This window comes from Fukomys damarensis, unplaced genomic scaffold (genome assembly GCF_012274545.1).
Source record: "Fukomys damarensis isolate Sample0158 unplaced genomic scaffold, DMR_v1.0_HiC HiC_scaffold_12, whole genome shotgun sequence".
In the NCBI taxonomy this organism is placed as follows: Eukaryota; Metazoa; Chordata; class Mammalia; order Rodentia; family Bathyergidae; genus Fukomys; species Fukomys damarensis.
In genome coordinates, this window is record NW_022900924.1 from 57,448,411 (window position 1) to 57,464,061 (window position 15,651).

The 15,651-nt window shown below is 63.2% G+C and overlaps 3 protein-coding genes across 18 annotated transcripts in view; 2 read left to right on the forward strand and 1 right to left on the reverse strand.

Moving 5' to 3' along the window:
* Ccdc13 (coiled-coil domain containing 13) overlaps positions 1 to 4,986 on the forward strand; it is a 36,661-nt gene extending 31,675 nt beyond the window's left edge. For 6 of the 10 annotated variants that reach the window (XM_010624486.3, XM_033762641.1, XM_010624488.3 and 3 more), the window contains 3 exons: positions 3,535 to 3,671; positions 4,266 to 4,380; positions 4,563 to 4,985. In XM_010624486.3, coding sequence (XP_010622788.1) covers positions 3,535 to 3,671; positions 4,266 to 4,380; positions 4,563 to 4,722 — 412 coding nt within the window. In that variant the 3' untranslated portion in view covers positions 4,723 to 4,985. Of the gene's footprint in view, positions 1 to 1,268; positions 3,672 to 4,265; positions 4,430 to 4,562 lie in introns of those variants that run through there. The other 4 variants (XM_010624485.3, XM_010624478.2, XM_010624481.2 and 1 more) reach the window with 4 other exon arrangements.
* Positions 4,987 to 4,993: 7 nt separating this feature from the next.
* Hhatl (hedgehog acyltransferase like) lies at positions 4,994 to 14,447 on the forward strand. Of its 7 annotated transcripts, none has more exons than XM_010624471.3 (14): positions 4,994 to 5,270; positions 7,905 to 8,091; positions 8,408 to 8,469; positions 9,343 to 9,461; positions 9,653 to 9,720; positions 10,009 to 10,122; positions 10,205 to 10,399; positions 10,525 to 10,734; positions 10,969 to 11,140; positions 11,394 to 11,538; positions 11,608 to 11,643; positions 13,378 to 13,579; positions 13,859 to 14,000; positions 14,290 to 14,447. In XM_010624471.3, exons 1-14 carry the CDS (start codon positions 5,083 to 5,085, stop codon positions 14,364 to 14,366), a joined length of 1,917 nt encoding a protein of 638 aa, XP_010622773.2. In that variant the 5' UTR covers positions 4,994 to 5,082; the 3' UTR covers positions 14,367 to 14,447. The 7 variants fall into 7 exon arrangements, with proteins under 7 accessions (XP_010622773.2, XP_010622769.2, XP_010622770.2 ...); XM_010624467.3 differs by lacking the exon at positions 14,290 to 14,447 and adding an exon at positions 14,086 to 14,280; XM_010624468.3 differs by lacking the exon at positions 14,290 to 14,447 and adding an exon at positions 14,086 to 14,280 and having other exon boundaries at positions 7,914 to 8,091.
* Positions 14,448 to 14,577: 130 nt separating this feature from the next.
* The window catches only part of Klhl40 (kelch like family member 40), a 4,025-nt gene continuing 2,951 nt past the window's right edge, over positions 14,578 to 15,651 (reverse strand). Inside the window, exons 6-7 of the mRNA XM_010624588.2 lie at positions 15,264 to 15,410; positions 14,578 to 14,744 (exon numbers count right to left, since the gene is read on the reverse strand). Coding sequence (XP_010622890.1) covers positions 14,633 to 14,744; positions 15,264 to 15,410 — 259 coding nt within the window. The 3' untranslated portion in view covers positions 14,578 to 14,632. The remainder of the gene's footprint in view (positions 14,745 to 15,263; positions 15,411 to 15,651) is intronic.

Consider the following 15,651-nt stretch of genomic DNA (forward strand, 5'->3'; position numbering starts at 1 on the left):
AGGAATTTGTTTCCTTTCCCTCTGTATATTGCCTGGGACTCCTGTCCACATGTTGCCTCTCCCCAGTTCACCCTTTCCCCTGGAACTCCCGGTCACCGTGAGTTACACTTTGCTATTTGCCTCCATGACTTAACCCTCCAGGACATAGGGGTGAATTCTGAGCACTCTCTTCAGACCTGTCTCAGCCCACTAAGTCTCCAGCTGCACTGCTCCCACCACAGAGCCTGTCTTCACCACTGTAGTTGTGCTCCAGCCTCCCGAGTCCTGCCTGCAGGGCTCCTTGTTCACTGGGCCTCAGGGGCTCCTGGCCTGGGGCCCAGCTCCGGGGTGGAGCACTCGGAAGCTCCCACACCAAAGACAGGAGATCGCCTCCCTTCCTCTGTACAAGTCTGGAGCTTCCCTAGTCCTCCTGGGGCTGCCCTGGTGCCCCATCCCCTTAGGTACAGTGGTGTCAGCTGCTGGACTGTCCCCTCTGGTGCCGTTTGCTCTTCTGCTCGAGACGGGGTCTCGCCGTGTAGTCCAGGCTGGCCTTGAACTCACTATGTAGCCCAGGCTGGCCTCAAACTTGCTGTGATCCTCCTGTCTCAGCCTCCCTAGAACTGGGATTACAGGCATGTGCCACCACACCCGGTTTATTTCTGCATTTTTGCAAACTTGTCTTCAGCACGTTTTTTTCTCAGGCAGGCTTTGGTTAGAAAACTGCAGGTCTGGGTTTTCTGTGCAATGCCAGGCTTTCCCTAACACCCCACGCCCCACAAGACACTGCCTCCCTGCACCTCCCAGACGCCTAGCATCTCAATCCTCCTAGCATGGCAGGGTGGCCCTGAAGGATCTGAGTAACCCCAGGAGCTCAGCGACTCTGGCCTGTGGGCTGAGCAGCGCTGAAGGCTGGAAACCTCTATCCAAGTGAGGAAGGCACACTTCAGAGGAGAAACAGAGTTTGGTTGCTCCCAGATTTTGCGGGAACCGTCGATGTGCTTTACGTCCTGCGCAGCACGCGCTGGCCTTCCTTCCCCCGTGCGCACTGGGTGTGAAGTCGCGCAGCACGCAGGCCTGACCACGGGCCTCTGGAGCGGCCTTCGTCCATGCCCAGCCCCACCAGGGAATTACTCAGCCTTGTATTTGTTTCTAAATTTTTAATTTGTTTTGAATGTCTAAATGTGACCATCCATTATGCACAATCTACTTGTTTTACTCAGTAAGATATCACAGACGATCTTTTTATGGTCGCACACAAGTATTCAATGGTTCTGTCATTGCCTCCTCAGCGTCTACTGGGAGGGTCACAGGGTGTCCCCATGGCCCCTCTGGCCCGGCCTGGGCTTGGAGCAGTCAGCACGCGGTTCCTGAATGAATGAACGGATGAGGGAGGAGGTGAAGGGTGACGGACAAGGAAGTAGGCACAGCCTTTCCAGGGTTGGGCCCCCCGAGGCAGCGTCCGGCACACGAGGCTCTTGAAAGGTCGTTCAAGGTGACGGCAGAGTGTACTTGGAGCTGGAGCATCGTACACAAGACAAAAGGGCTCCACGTCTCTCCAGGACTTCGCTCGGGGAGCCCGACCTGGCCCGGGCCACAGCTCCCACGGGCCCCGGGGTTGGGCTTGTCCCTTCCTAAACTCCTGCCAGCATGGACGCAGGCCGCTGATTGGCACCTGAGCTCCTGCCAACATGGAAGCAGACCGCTGATTGGCGCGGCCGCCCATCCAGGCCTGGCCCCTTCGCTGAGATCAGGGGCTGCGCCTGCGCATTACTGACGCAGGGTGTGGGCTTGGACTCATGCTCCTCAGGAATCCTTTTACAAGAACGGTGTTTGGTTCGCAGCATCCTGTGGCCTGGCAGTGAACAAGGCTGCATGCGCTCCCCCACCCGGCCTGCTATGGGCCGTGCAGCCGCAGCCAGCCGCCTGGGCTTCTGAACCCTTGGCGGTGCCTGGTATGGCAAGGAGACTGAATTTCACGTTTATTTCATTTCTGTAACATAAAAGGTACTTGTGGACATGGCTGGTTGTCACTGCCCTGGGAGGCAGAGCAATGTCTACTCCGGAGTCAGCGTCCTTTGCACTCTTTGTCCTGTGCCTGTGGTGGCCCTGTAGGGCCTCTTCGGTTCTTGCTTTTGCAGTCTTGGAAACATGCGTACACATGCTGGGCCGAGTGCTGTGCCAGTCAGGGCTTTATGTCACGGCCACTGCATCAGGCCCGTGACCCTTCACCGCTCCCCAGCACTAACCTCCAAAGTTGCCCCAGCGGCACGGGGTGCCTGCGGGACCCACTGCTTGAGCCAGAGCTCAGGGAGACCTGGCCTGAGCCTGCAGGGCTACTGAGGGCCACACCCAGCCCCAAGGAGGACCTTGGCCCCGCGCTGTGAGGAGGCCAAGTCCGTGGTGTGAGAGAGCCACAGGAACAGGTCGTCGAGGCTGTCAGAAAACAAGACCTGAGTGTAAGGTTGTCCAACTCCAGCAGAAGCAAACACGCAGCTGGGCTGGATAATCCGTCCCCGTGGGCGCCCCGAGGCTATGGGACCTCAGTGCCCAGGCCTCTGCTCCCTTATGTCACACAGTGAAAGGCTCTTCGGGTAGAACCATCAAGAGGGTCCTAAAGCTGGAGGACTGTCCTGGACTATCGGGCGGCCCGTCCGACCGCCTGAGCCCCGAGGGAGAGCAGTTTTCCATCTAGGCTCCTCCAGCGGTGCTGCAGCAGCCCAGCTTCAGAGTTGGGGCAGCGGACTCTGGGGAAGCAGCTGGAGCAAGCAGGAGCAGTGGCCTCCAGCGGCCTGAGCTGGACTCTGCCAGTGCCCAGATGGGCGTGGAGCGGATCTCCCGGCCCCTCCAGACAGGAGCCGGGGCAGTGAGACCTTGGATGTGCCTGATGCCTGGGGAGCAGGGAGACAGCTGAGCCTGCTGGCTCCTACTCAGACCAGCGAGGCTGCACACGTGTGTCTTGTTTATACTTTGCAGGGCTGGGGATCGAACTCAGGGCTTTGCACATGTGAGACAACTGCTCTACCCAGGAGCTACAGCCTGGCCCTTTTTATCCTTATTTTTATTTATTCAGATAGAATCTCTCTGAATTGCTGGCTGGTCTGGGACTTGTAATCCTCCTACATCTGCCTCCCGAGGAGCTGAGATTTCAGGCGTGCATCACAGTGCCTAGCAAATGTGTGTTGTTTTAAACTGCGAATTTTGTGCTAATTTGTCACAACAGAAATAGAAAACCAATCCTCTGCTTGCTGCCAGTTCAGCCACAGTGTGGAAGGGTTTCTGGGTGGTGAGGGAAGAGAGGACTACATTCCCACTCTGCACCACAGGAGTATCTAAACCTAAACAGTAGAAATGTGGCCACAAATGTCCAGAGAGCCAGCTCAAGTGCTGGGAGCAGCTGCCCCGGGGAGCAGGAACTGGGCGCGGGTCTGCACTTCAGGGCTGGAGAGAAGTCCATGAGGCTCATGCCCCACCACGGGCTGACCTTGAAGTCCGGGTTGTCTCAGGGCTGGGGGGGGCAGGTGACCTGCCGAGGCTGCAGCATCTCTCTGTGCCCAGGGTGGAGGACAGCAGCACCAGGCTCCTGGAGGCCGAGAGGGAGCTGCGGGCAGTGCGTCAGCGCTCGGTGGTGCTGGAGCAGCGGCTGGAGAAAGCGCAGCTGGGGCCTGGCCGGACTGCGGCCAGAGGCCGATCCTGTGAGTAGGGAGCAGGAACCCCAGACCCCTGGCGGCCCTGGCCACCAACCTGGCACCAGCTCAGCCCTGGGCCCTGGGCCCTGCACACCTCAGGTCAGAGAGGCTGGTGCTGTGGCCTCTGCGGGTATGGGCTGTGGCTCCTCCTGCCTCGGTACAGGGCGGTGCCTGAGCTCCCAGCCCATGGCAGGAGAGGGCCCAGCGCTGTCCCAAGCACCTCCACCCACTGTGCCCACAGATGTGCACCCCCCCCCACAGGCTCCAGAGCAGCTCCCCAGGCCCCTGGCCACATGGGGACAGCAGAAGCAGTGGCCCGCCAGCCCCAAGTCCCCACAGCTGGACCACAGCTCCTGTGGCTTCTCTTTCTGCACTCAAGAAGTGTGAAGTACTAAGCAGAGAAGCCACCTAGGCAGGACAAGAGCAGAATCAGGGCCGTAGCAGAAGCCAAAGCCAGGCAGGACAGGAGAGGAATCAGGTGTCCCGGGGAGGCAGCCTCATCCTCACCTGGAGCAGGTTCAAGGAGCGTTTCACCAAGGGGGACACAGGGTATAGGCACGGGCAGTGGGCTCATTACACAGTGCTGCTGCTATCCTACAGGTCTGCCTGCATCCAGCACTAGGAACAACCTGACGGCAAGTGAGAAGAAGGCCCCATCCTCTGCCCAGCTGTCCAACGTGCCGGTGGAGTCCCGGGTGGAGGAGCTGACTGCCAGGTGCCCCCACCCCAGCTTCCTGACAGGGCGGTGTTCTGTCCGGGTGCAGGTGCTTCTGGGAGGCTAAGCCCACTTTCCCACTCAGCGGCCTCTTGTCCACACCTTGGGGCTCCTCCAGGGATCCCGGGTACCTGGCTGGGTTGTGGGTGCAGCCAAGCACTCAGCCCCATGTCCTGTGTCAGGCTGGCCGTGCAGACGGAGGAGAATGAGCTGCTGCGGGCAGCGCTGGGCAGCGCCCTGCGGGGCAAGGAGGAGGACTTCCACGTGTACCACGAGACCCTGGCCCAGGTGAAGGGTGTCTTCCTGCAGGCCCTGCGGCAGCAGAGGGCCAACGGGCACTAGCAGGGTGGCCTGGTGTCTGCAGCCTCCCAGAAGCCACCAGAGCCCCTGGATGACCAAACCCAGCCTTGGCCTGGCAGACAGAGGGGCCTCTGGGCCTTTGGGCACATCTGCCAACGCTTGGGGACATCAAGCCAGCTGCAGAGCAGACGAGTCCCCCGAGCTGGGTCCCTGGGCCTCTGGCCCCCCAGTGCCATCTCAGCTACCACCCCACCCAGACCCAGGGCCCTGGCTCCCCACTTTCTGTGGCTGGGACTCATAATAGTAATCATCACTGTCATAATCCTGGGTCAGTGAGTGTCTCCTGCCGGCCTCAGGGTTTCAGGGCCACCATCGCGTCTGAGGTGGGGCTGGGACTCGAGGATGCTGGGCGGCAGGACCCGGGCCAAGGTGCCAACCTCAGGTGTGCGCACAGGGTTTCACGGCAGTGGATTCTGGCTGGACCTGAACATTGACCTCTGTGACTTCGGTCATCTCAGCTGCCCGGGAGGGTCACCCCCACCACACAGAGCTGCAGGAGCACAAAGACCCCTGCAGAAGCCATGGCACAGGTGGGCAGCATGGTGTGGGCACAGCCTGGCCGGTGGTACCGGTGCCCTCTCGAGAGACACCTGGGCTCCCACACACCAGTTGTGTAGGTCCAGCCCTCTGCCCTGAGTAGCACCCTCAGGTGTATCTACCTCAGGGCAGGATAGAGGCCAGCAGGGCCAGGGCAACGCTGATGGGCCTCTGCCTTTGGCCGGAGGGGACTGTGTGACAGCCCTGTCTCTGTCTCACACGGCCCCTCTTCAAGCACTGGGCATGGGGGGTGCAGCCCCAGGAACAAGGGCCAGTGCAGGACCAGCCCCCGCGGTCCCCTGGGGAGTGGCAGGGGTGTGGCCAGTACCCACTGCCAGCTCTGTGGCCTCCAGCAAGTGACTTCCGCTCCCTGAGCCTCCCTGTATTCATCTGTGAAGTGAGGACAGTGGCAAAGCCTTCCAGGACACAGTCAGAGACCAGCAAGGAGCCGCTGGCTCGTCATGGCCTTGCTATTTACTTCTGCATGAGTAACAGTGTCCAGCTTAATGCCGCCTCCAGCAATATAAATAGCACTCATGTAAGGACAGGTGGGAGAGAGCTGCTGCCTGCTGGCACCGCAGGCCCCTCTGCCCATCCTTAGCAAACCGATTGGCGAGCACCTGCAGGGCTATGAGGCTTCCTGTCCTTACCTGGGCAGACTGTGGACAGAACTCTGCAGAGCCCTGTGGGGCCGGGGCCCAGCGCTATGCCCTCCGGCTGGGACCCCATGAGCTGATAGCTGCTGGCACACAGTAAGCACCCAGCAAATGCCCACATGGGGCACTGAGATGAGCCCTGGGGTCCCTGCAGGTCACCACCCATGGCTGGCCAGGCACCAGCAGCGATTGAGTTGGAGGCCAAGGAGCATGACCAGCTCTTCCTGCCCCAACTGTGGGTTAGGGGAGACTGGAGAGGGCTGGACCCTGGAGTTGAACCCAGAGTGGCCCGGTGGGAGCAGGGCGTCCTGCTGTATGGGTGCAGCCCGTGAGCCCCTGAGACCCTGAACAGGACCTCCCCTCCCTCAGGCCAGCAGCAGCAGGACAACACCGAACCCTGCCAAGGGTGCCCTGGAGGGTGGGGAGGGGAAAGTAAAAAGGCAGGCGGAAGCAGGCGTGGTGGGCACGCCTGTCATCCCAGCACTCTGGGAGGATGAGGCGGGAGAATTACAAATTCAGCCCAGCCCAGCCTGGGCAATTTAGCGAGACCCTCCTCTCTCAATACAATAAAAAGGGCTGGGGATGTGGCTCAGTGCAAGGGGCCTGGGTTCTGTCTCCAGCTCCACAGAAACAAAGATAGGTGAAGGTGTGAGGCCCCCACACCCCAGATGCCAGGCTGGTGCTCAGGCTCTGGGTCCCACAGGAGAGCCCTGGGACAATAACATGGTCTGGCCACTGTCCCCACGGCCCTGGGATACAGCCATGCCAGCCTAGGTTACAGCCTGGCTCCAGCTGAGACATATATATCCAGAGCCCCTGTGAGCCCGTGCAGCCTCCACATGTCTTGCACACGGCACACAGTGCCCAGGACACACAAATGGCGCAGTGTGTGTGCGACCAACACGAGACCAGGCCATGCACAGTGTGCTCGCCTGCACTTGTTTCTGTAGTTTTTTTTTTTTTGTACCAGGGATTGAACTCAGGTCCTTGTGCCTGCAAGGCAGGCAGTGGAACCACTGAGCCAAATCCCTGGCCCAAGCACACTTAACAGCATGAAGAAGGGGATTTGAGAGACCCACCTGTCCACCCTGTGTCCTGGGGAAGCCAGGCGCCCACTGGCCCCTGCCCAGTGGCCCTGCCCTGGTCCCCCATCCTCCCACCCGCACATGGCCCGCAACCAGTGCCGCCACTCAGGTCGGAGCCAGGGCTCCCTCAGCGCAGCCCCAGGGTGCCCGCCCAGCCACAGGGAGCATAGACCTGGAGTGATGGCACCACCTGGGGCAGCACCCAGGGCGAGCCGAGGGGCACCCTCACCCTCACCCTGCAGGCAGTCAGCCACCCCACTGCTTCCTCTTGTGCCAGCTGGGGACAGCAGTGGGGACATTGGCAGATGAGTCAGTGTCCATTCTGGCTGCTCCGATTTCCTGGTCCTCACCCCAAACAGAAGTCCGATCCTGCCTCTCAGGTCAAGACCTGGGGACAGGACCTTGGCCACTCTCTGCCGGACTCCCCTGCTGCTTCCTCTGGGCCACCTCATGCATGTGCCCAAGGGCCATCTCTGTCCCTTTCCCACATGGCCAGCAGGGCATCCTACCATCCTCTACAGAGCCACAGCTGGTTAGGCACAGTCCCTTCCTGCCGGCCACTGCCAGTGCCCACTCAGCCTTGCTGGTGACCCTGCAGGCACCCTGCCCAGAGACAGCTGCGGTGGGACAGTCAGGCCCATCCTCCCCCGGCACCGTGCCTGTGTGTCAGAAAGGAAGAGGGCAGCACCGTGTGGGCCCTGACAACCCAGGGGTCTCACAGGAAGGCGGAGCTGGAGCTCACGGGGCTGTGGGGCAGTGTGTGCATAGCCACCTGGGAGGCTTCCTGGAAGAGGGGGTCCTGACTTACAGCAAGAGGGTGGGGGCCCAGGCTGGGGGCCCCATGTCCCTGCCCAAGCCTCTCCTCTTCCCTCCCCCACCTCCTGAGGCTCCGCAGCCAGCAGCTCTGCAGTGTTCAGCTCAGTGCCACTCAGGAAGGGCACCTCCTCCCGCCCTGTCACCACTCAGCACACAGCCTCAGGGGGTGGGGACCCGAGACTGGACACTCCCCACTCTGCCCAGAGCTCAGCCAGCTGGGCAGACGCTTGGTCGGACGCAAGGCCCCGGAGCCCAAGGTGGGCAACGTGCCAGGGCCCCTCTCAGCCCCTTGAGGTCAGTGCCGGCCAGGACACAGCCATCCCAGGGGCTCCTGAGACCCGTGGGTCCCCAGGCCCCGAGGCAGCCCGGCCCCCACACACACCTGAGGGGAAGGGGCACCTGGGTCCCTTGGCCAGCCCAGCCGGGGGCCTGGTGGCAAGGCCGGGTGGGGGCCAGCTCCTGGTGGGGGCCTGACCAGGGACACTGCACAGGCCATGGGAGCTAAAATTGGAGCGCGGCAAATGGGAGACAGCTGACAAGGCTGTTCCACCGCTCTCGGTGCTCCGGTTTCAGGCTCCTGCTCCCGTTAACTCCATCCCAGGCCTCCCTGCCCCAGCCCCGCGAAGGCACAGAGGGTGAGCAGGTGCCCAGCCTGGCCATGGTGGGGAGCCAGGGGGCGGTGGGACTCGGGCAGGGGTGGCAGTGGTCTCCTGGGATCACAAAGGGACTCCCTGAGCCACCTCGTCATGGGGGAGGCAGCCAGACACTGGGCCCTGACCTGTCCCCTCTGCTCTGCGACCTGTGGCCTCCTGTGGAATGGGCATACTTGGTGGTGCCCAGGAGAGCTGGTAGGGGCCAGCCAAGGCCATCTGTCACTGGAGGCTCAGGGTGGGACACAGCCACACCAGCGTGGGGACGCTGGAAGGCTTGGTACCTGTGGAGTCGCAGATGGCTCAGCCAGACTGGGTCAGGGATGGAGGGCACAGGTGTGAACTGAGGCCCCTGGGATGGGCCAGCAAGATGCCTAGGGACCCTTGGCCCTGGCCAGAGGGAGTGCGGGGCCTGTCCTGGTGTGAGGCTGCCCAGCACCTTGGACAGCAGCCAGCATGCTCAGTGCCCGCCTGGCCCGACCTGCTTCCCGTCCCTGGCACCTCCTCAGGTGGCCCCCAGCCAAGGTTGGCCTGAGTGCCCGGGGCCCCGAGTGGGATAGTGTGGACGCCGGTAGGGCCAGGACAGGAGGTTCGTCAAGGGTCCCTCCCGGGAGGTTGTGGGGACTCGGGCAGGAGGGGCAGCTCAGAAAGGGAATGGGGGTGAGGTGTGGGGTCCAGGGCAGTGGGGCTCTGTCAGGAGCTGGGGGCTCCCTGGGGGTCAGGAGGCCCAGAAGTCCATGGGGGCCTTCTCAAGGGTGAGAGAGGGAGTGGCCTCCGGGGTTGGGCACAGTTCCTGGGGCGGAGCCTCCGCTCCAGCAGGGCTGTGGGGCACTGCGCTTCACCCCACTGTCTCCTCAGCCCCATCCAGACCATGGGCATCAAGACAGCACTGCCTGCTGCCGAGCTGGGCATCTACTCCCTGGTGCTGAGTGGGGGCCTGGCCTTTGCTGCCCGGGGCCTCCTGGAGGCGTCGCAAGGTGACAGCGGGGCCCTGGGGCGGAGGCCGGGACCCTGTCCCTGTGGGAGCTGGGGCTTGGGCAGTTTGAGCCCAGGCGTGGCCCAGAGGCTCAGAAGTGCAGAAGGGGACATGGCACGGAGGCCCAGGCCCGGCACCCTGGCTGGACACAGCCACGTGGGGCCCTGCCCTGAGGCCGTGCTATGTCCTCAGATGGGGCCCACAGGAAGGCCTTCCAGGAGTCCGTGCGCCCTGGCTGGGAGTATATCGGCCGGAAGATGGTAGGACCCAGACCCCGTCCCCACCCCAGTGCTCCAGTGTCTGAGTCCCAGAGCTGGGGTCTCCAGCTCCCCAGCCCTCCTGGGCCCTGCAGGTTGAGCACACAGGTCCCCTCGTCCTCCCAGGATCTCGGCAGAAAAGGCTGCTTACTGCGTGTGCTGAGTGGAGGCCAGGAGCACCCCTGCCCTGCCCCTGCCCTGCCTGGGGAGCCTGCAGGGAGGCTGGGAAGAGCCCTGTGCTGGGCGGGACCAACCCCTAACCAGCCCCTCCTCCCATGACCGGCCGCCCAGGATGTGGCTGACTTCGAGTGGGTGATGTGGTTCACCTCCTTCCGCAACGTCATCCTCTTTGCCCTCTGTGGACACGTGCTCTTTGCCAAACTGTGCACCATGGTTGCTCCCCAGGTGAGCTGAGCCCGAGCCCACCCTGGCCACGGGGCTGCAGGAAAGCCACCCACATCCCCAACGAAGCCTCCCCTGTCCGCAGCTGCGCTCCTGGGTGTATGCAGTGTACGGCATCCTGGCCGTGGGGGCCACTATGGGCCCCTGGTACCTGCTGCTGCTGCTCGGCCACTGCGTGGGCCTGTATGTCGTGTCCCTCCTGGGCCAGCCATGGCTCTGCCTCGGCCTTGGCCTGGCCAGCCTGGCCTCCTTCAAGATGGACCCGCTCATCTCCTGGCAGGTGTGCACTAGATGGGACTGGGGGACTCAGGAGGGGACCCAAACCTCTCGCTGCCTCCAAGCCCCACAAAAGAGGCAGCTGCTGGCCCCGGGTGTGTCCAGCCAGCGCCTGTTCTCTCTCTGCAGAGTGGGTTTGTAACGGGCACTTTTGATCTCCAAGAGGTGCTGTTCCAGGGGGGCAGCGGCTTCACCGTGCTTCGCTGCACCAGCTTCGCGCTGGAGAGCTGCGCGCACCCCGGCCGCCGCTACTCACTGGCTGACCTGCTCAGATACAACTTCTACCTGCCCTTCTTCTTCTTTGGGCCCATCATGACCTTCGACTGCTTCCACGAGCAGGTGAGGTGGGGCTCTGAGCACAGGCCGCAGACCTCCTGAGGGAGCCGCATCCCGCCCTGGCCAGGGCCCAGCAGGGACCACAGAGGGGACAGGGTTTCCTCCCAGGACCACGGCACCACGTCCCATCACACAGGGCCCCGAGTGGACGGGGTGCCTCCTCGGGGTGCCACAGCTGTGTCTGCAGCTGGGACATTGTTCCGCCCACATCCACCACAGCCAGCCTGTGTCCCCCAGGTGAGCCAGGCGGAGCCGGTGCGGCCCGAGGGTGAGCTGTGGCGGATCCGGGCACAGGCGGGGCTCAGCGTGGTCACCATCGTGGCCATGGACATCTTCTTCCACTTCTTCTACATCCTCACCATCCCCAGTGACCTCAAGTTTGCCAACCGCCTCCCAGACAGCGCCCTGGGTGGGTCCCGCACAGGGATGGGGCAGATGCCCTGCACCCTCTCGGGGTGCCACAGCACCCAAGGGTCCTTGTCACACGTGGGGCGTGACATTCTGTTCTGGGACCTGGGGCCGTGTGCCCAGGAGCCCACCACTGCCGGGGACTGTGAGGTGTTCATAGAAGATGGGGTGCCCACGGGTACACAGGGGAGCCCCCGAGAAGGGGCTGTGCGAAGGGCTCCACGGGCCACGGCGGTGACGGTGCCCGTCCCCAGCTGGCCTGGCCTACGCGAACCTGGTGTACGACTGGGTGAAGGCAGCCGTCCTCTTTGGCGTCGTCAACACCGTGGCGCGCCTGGACCACCTGGACCCACCGCGGGCTCCCAAGTGCATCACCGCGCTCTATGTCTTCGGGGAGACGTGAGTGCCCGGGGTGGGGGACCCAGGACCTCACCAGGCCCCTCCTGCTCAGCGGCCTCCCTCCCACAGGCACTTCGACCGGGGCATCAACGACTGGCTGTGCAAGTGAGTGGCCAGGCCATGCCGGGCAGAGGTGGGGCGGGGTGGGTGCGGAGCCCGGCGAAGCTGCGGACAGAGCAGAGCCCCAGGCAAACAGTGGGCAGCCTGGACCCCCAGTTCTGTCAGATGGCAGCTTCCAGACAGCCAGGAAAATGTCTGCTTGGAACCAGGGGCAGCCTTGGGCTGGAGAGGGGGCTAGAGGCTGGAGGACCCCAAAAGCAAGAAGACGAGGGCCAGCTGGGCCTGCGAGGACACTGGGCGGGGGAGGTGGCTGGAGTGGACATAGGAGCAGGAGAGGATCGAGGCCACGGGGCATCCACAAAGCCCAGGGAGACCTGGGCCGAGGTGTGGGGACCTGGAGGGCCAGCAAGGAGGGGTCTGCCTGACGCGGGGACAGGACCCCACTGAGATGCATGTGTGCAATGCAGCAGAGTTGGAGTGTGGTGGCCAACACAAGGCATGGGAGGCCCTGGCCCTCGGGCCAGGCAGGTGGAAGATATGGCTTTAGGGCCCTGTATGTGAGAGCTTTCCTATCAGAGCAAGCAACTGGTGCCCCCATGAGAAGGAAAAGTGGGGGACAGGGTTTTCAGCTCTCCAACAACACCATGGCCAGGCCCATTAAGGACAGCACTTAGGAGGCTGAGGCAGGAGGATCACTGCAGTAAGGATGGAACGCATGATGGGTGGGACTGAAGAACCAAGCCAGGAAACCACCAGGTCAGGACAGGCTGGGCAGTGGGATTTAGGAAAGGGGAGTTTGGGGCAAAGTTGGGGTGTGGCCAGGGCAGAGGCAGCAGGTGGACGGAAACAGCACTGGAGATAAGCAGGCCCCGGAACGCGAGGCAGGTTCGTCTCCTGCCAGTTTATTCAACACACACCCACCAAGCACCAGGCACTGGCACAGCCGTGAACACAGATGACCCTGGACTCGGTGGGGAGCAGCAGTCGCACACAAGTGGCCAAGCCCAGTAGGGTGACCCTGGGGACCCCAGGTGTTCAGAAGAGGAAGACCGTGCTGCAGGGAGCAGCTGGCACAGGGAAGAGCTTCTCAGATCCAAACTCGGACTGGAGTGACACGGAGATGTAGGAAATGAATCCCAAGGAAAAGAGCAGTGCATGGGAAACTGAGGCACCAAACCAGCTGGGAGGTCCCGGGGGCACAGTGGGTGGGGAGACTGATCCCCACTGTAAGGGAAGTGTAGCCGGCCAGTGGTGCATGGTGGTATTCCCAGCATTTGGGAGGCTGAGGCAGGATGATGGCTGCAGTTCCACACCAGCCTGGGCCACACGGTGTAACAGGAGACCATGGGGGTCACAGGAGTAGGGGTCTAGGCTGCTTTCGAAGAACCCTGGGTTGTGTGGGAGTGGGGGAGCAGGAAAGATACAGAGGCTCTGGCCATCAGGGGGCGCAACTGGGCCAGGGCAGAGACGGAGATGGGGAGCCATGGTTGGGACCGAGTGAGGGCTTGGCTGTGGACCCGATGGGCAGGGCTTGTACCGGAGCAGCTGAGAAAGCACTGCGCCATGGGCCAGCCCCTGGGCCGAGGAGTCGGCAGACCCCCAAGGGGAGCCAGCAGCAGGGGGCACGTGTCAGAGGCTGTGTCACCAGCAGACAAGTCACCAGCAGGCTCGAGGGTGGCACCCAAGGTTGGGAACAGCAGCTGCCCCCAGGCAGTGCCCGATGCTGGGCTCAGCTGCCCCCACCAATGCCCACACCCCACAGCCTGCCATCCCCTGCAGGTACGTGTACGACCACATCGGTGGGGCGCACTCGGCTGTGATCCCTGAGCTGGTGGCCTCGGTGGCCACCTTTGCTGTCACCACGCTGTGGCTTGGGCCCTGTGACATCGTCTACTTGTGGTCAGTCCTCAACTGCTTCGGCCTCAACTTTGAGCTCTGGGTCCAGAAGCTGGCAGAGCACAAGCCCCTGGCACAGATTGAGGTGAGCAGGGAGGGGATGGGAGGGGACAGATAGGGCCCAGGGAGGTGCAGGAGGCAGGTGAGTGCTGCCACCTGGCCTCGCCCACCACTCCCTGGCTCCTGCACAGTGCGTGCTCACCGTAGACCTGAGGGTCGGGCCCAGCACACCTGAGTCTGGCTGTGGGTCAGGCCTCTGTGTCTCCACATCTGACAATGAGGGGAGCCGGCCTGGGCTCCGGGGACCCTGACACAGCCCACATCCTCTTTCCCTCTGGCCTCCCACGACACCTGCCTGGCCCAGGCCTCCCTGTCAGAGCAGATGAGCCGCCGGGCACGGGCCGCCTTTGGTGCCGTGAACTTCTGGGCCATCATCATGTACAACCTCGTGAGCCTGAACAGCCTGGAGTTCACAGAGCTGGTGGCTCGGCGCCTGCTGCTCACAGGTGAGGGCCTGCGGCCTCCTGAGGTGCAGGGCGGGCTCAGGGCTGGTAGGAGAGGAGCGTCCCGGACCCACGCCCTCTCCCACAGGGTTCCCGTGGACCACGCTGGCTGTCCTGTTTGTCACCTACTGTGGCGTCCAGCTGGTGAAGGAGCGGGAGCGAGTGCTGGCCCTAGAGGAGGAGCCTGGGCTGGACAAGGAGAAGCCGGAGTAGCAAGGGCAGGGAGGTCCAACCAGGAATAAAGCCTTGTCTGCCACGCCTGGGCTCCTGTGCTCTTCCTTGCATTCCCCAGCTCTGTCCCTGCAGGGTGGGGACGCTAAGGCCTCAGAGGACAAGAGAGACACCAGGCCAGCGGAGACATTCAGATGACCTTCCTGCGGCTCTCCCATCGCAAGAGCAGATCCCAGAGCCTGAGCTGCCCAAAGTATCCTCAAAGACGCGCTGGCTGGGGACACCCCACCTGGCAGGCAGGGGGCCGTCACCAGCACGCAGGGCCAGGGCGGGGCACTGCCCGACTCCTCCCTGTGGCTCTGGGAGACCCGAGGGGCCTCAGCTGGCATGGCACCCGGCCCCACCACGGGCCAGCAGCTCCGCCTCTCCTGGCCTCCTCCCTGGCCACAGGGTGGCCATGGCTGTCACATCTTGGTCAGGCGCAGCACGTTGAGCCGCACAGGTAGGAAGGTGGCACCGGCCGCGTAGGACATCTCGCGCAGGACGCCCTCCCACTTCTGTTCATCCTCGTTGTATCTGGGGCGGGACCAGGAAGGCAAAGAGGAGGCAGCTGAGGCCAGGGCAGGGAGGGCTAACTGCCTGTGCTGTGCCGGGGCCAACCCTGCACACCTCAACTCCTAGGAAACTCCAAGAAAAATGCACCCCGAGGACTCGCACCCCCCAGGAAGGGCCCCTCTCAAGTCCCTGCATTTGGGAAACTCACCCCCCCAATACTCCCACCCTGTCCCTACCCACCAAAGCTCCCCTCAGAATTTCCACGCTTAGCATCCAGGAAGTGGCCCCTGCAGCGGTGGGGTTCACTGGGGTTCAGGAATAGCCTAGACACAGCTGCTCCCTGGGCTGACCTCAGTTTCCCTCCAGACCAAGTGTGGGGAAGGCAGGGCAGGGCAGGCCTGGTGGCCACCTGGGCCATTTCCAGGGGTCTGACCTGGATCAGGAGGCACCTGGGCTGAGCAACAGGGTGCTGTCCTCCCCGGACTCCCCGAAGAGCTCTCAGCCTCACCCCCAGCCCCAGGACCCCCAGGCGGGGCTCACCTCCAGATGTCGTTGAGCTCCGTGGGGACCAGCTCTCCAGACTCGGTCTCCAGTGTGGCAAAGCCCCCAATGGCATAGAGGGTGCCCGCCAGGCTGAGCAGGCTGAGGGAGCTGCGCTCCTGCGGGAAGGCCTCGAAAGGCGACCACCTAGGGATGGGGCACGAGTGGGGCCAGGTGCCTGCTGCAGCCAGGTCCCTCTGCTGCAGCACCCACAACCTCTGCTGCCCCCTTGGAAACCAGAATCCAGACCCCACCGTACGGGCCTCGGAGCACCCGGCCCTGTTCCACTCCCTCCTGGCCCCCACACTGCTCCAGCCCAGCTGCCCAGACGCAGCCTTGGCACTGCAGTGGCCCTGGCACAACAGCCTGACCCCCCCCCCCCCCCCCA

What these genes read in the sequence shown, in the direction of transcription:
- Hhatl (XM_010624467.3), top strand. Translation starts at nt 5,083, where the DNA reads ATGCTGGGCGGCAGGACCCGGGCCAAGGTGCCAACCTCAGGTGTGCGC. An exon ending in AGTATATCGGCCGGAAGATG is followed by an intron (nt 9,721 to 10,008) that starts GTAGGACCCAGA and finishes CCGGCCGCCCAG; the next exon opens with GATGTGGCTGACTTCGAGTG. An exon ending in ATCAACGACTGGCTGTGCAA is followed by an intron (nt 11,644 to 13,377) that starts GTGAGTGGCCAG and finishes CATCCCCTGCAG; the next exon opens with GTACGTGTACGACCACATCG.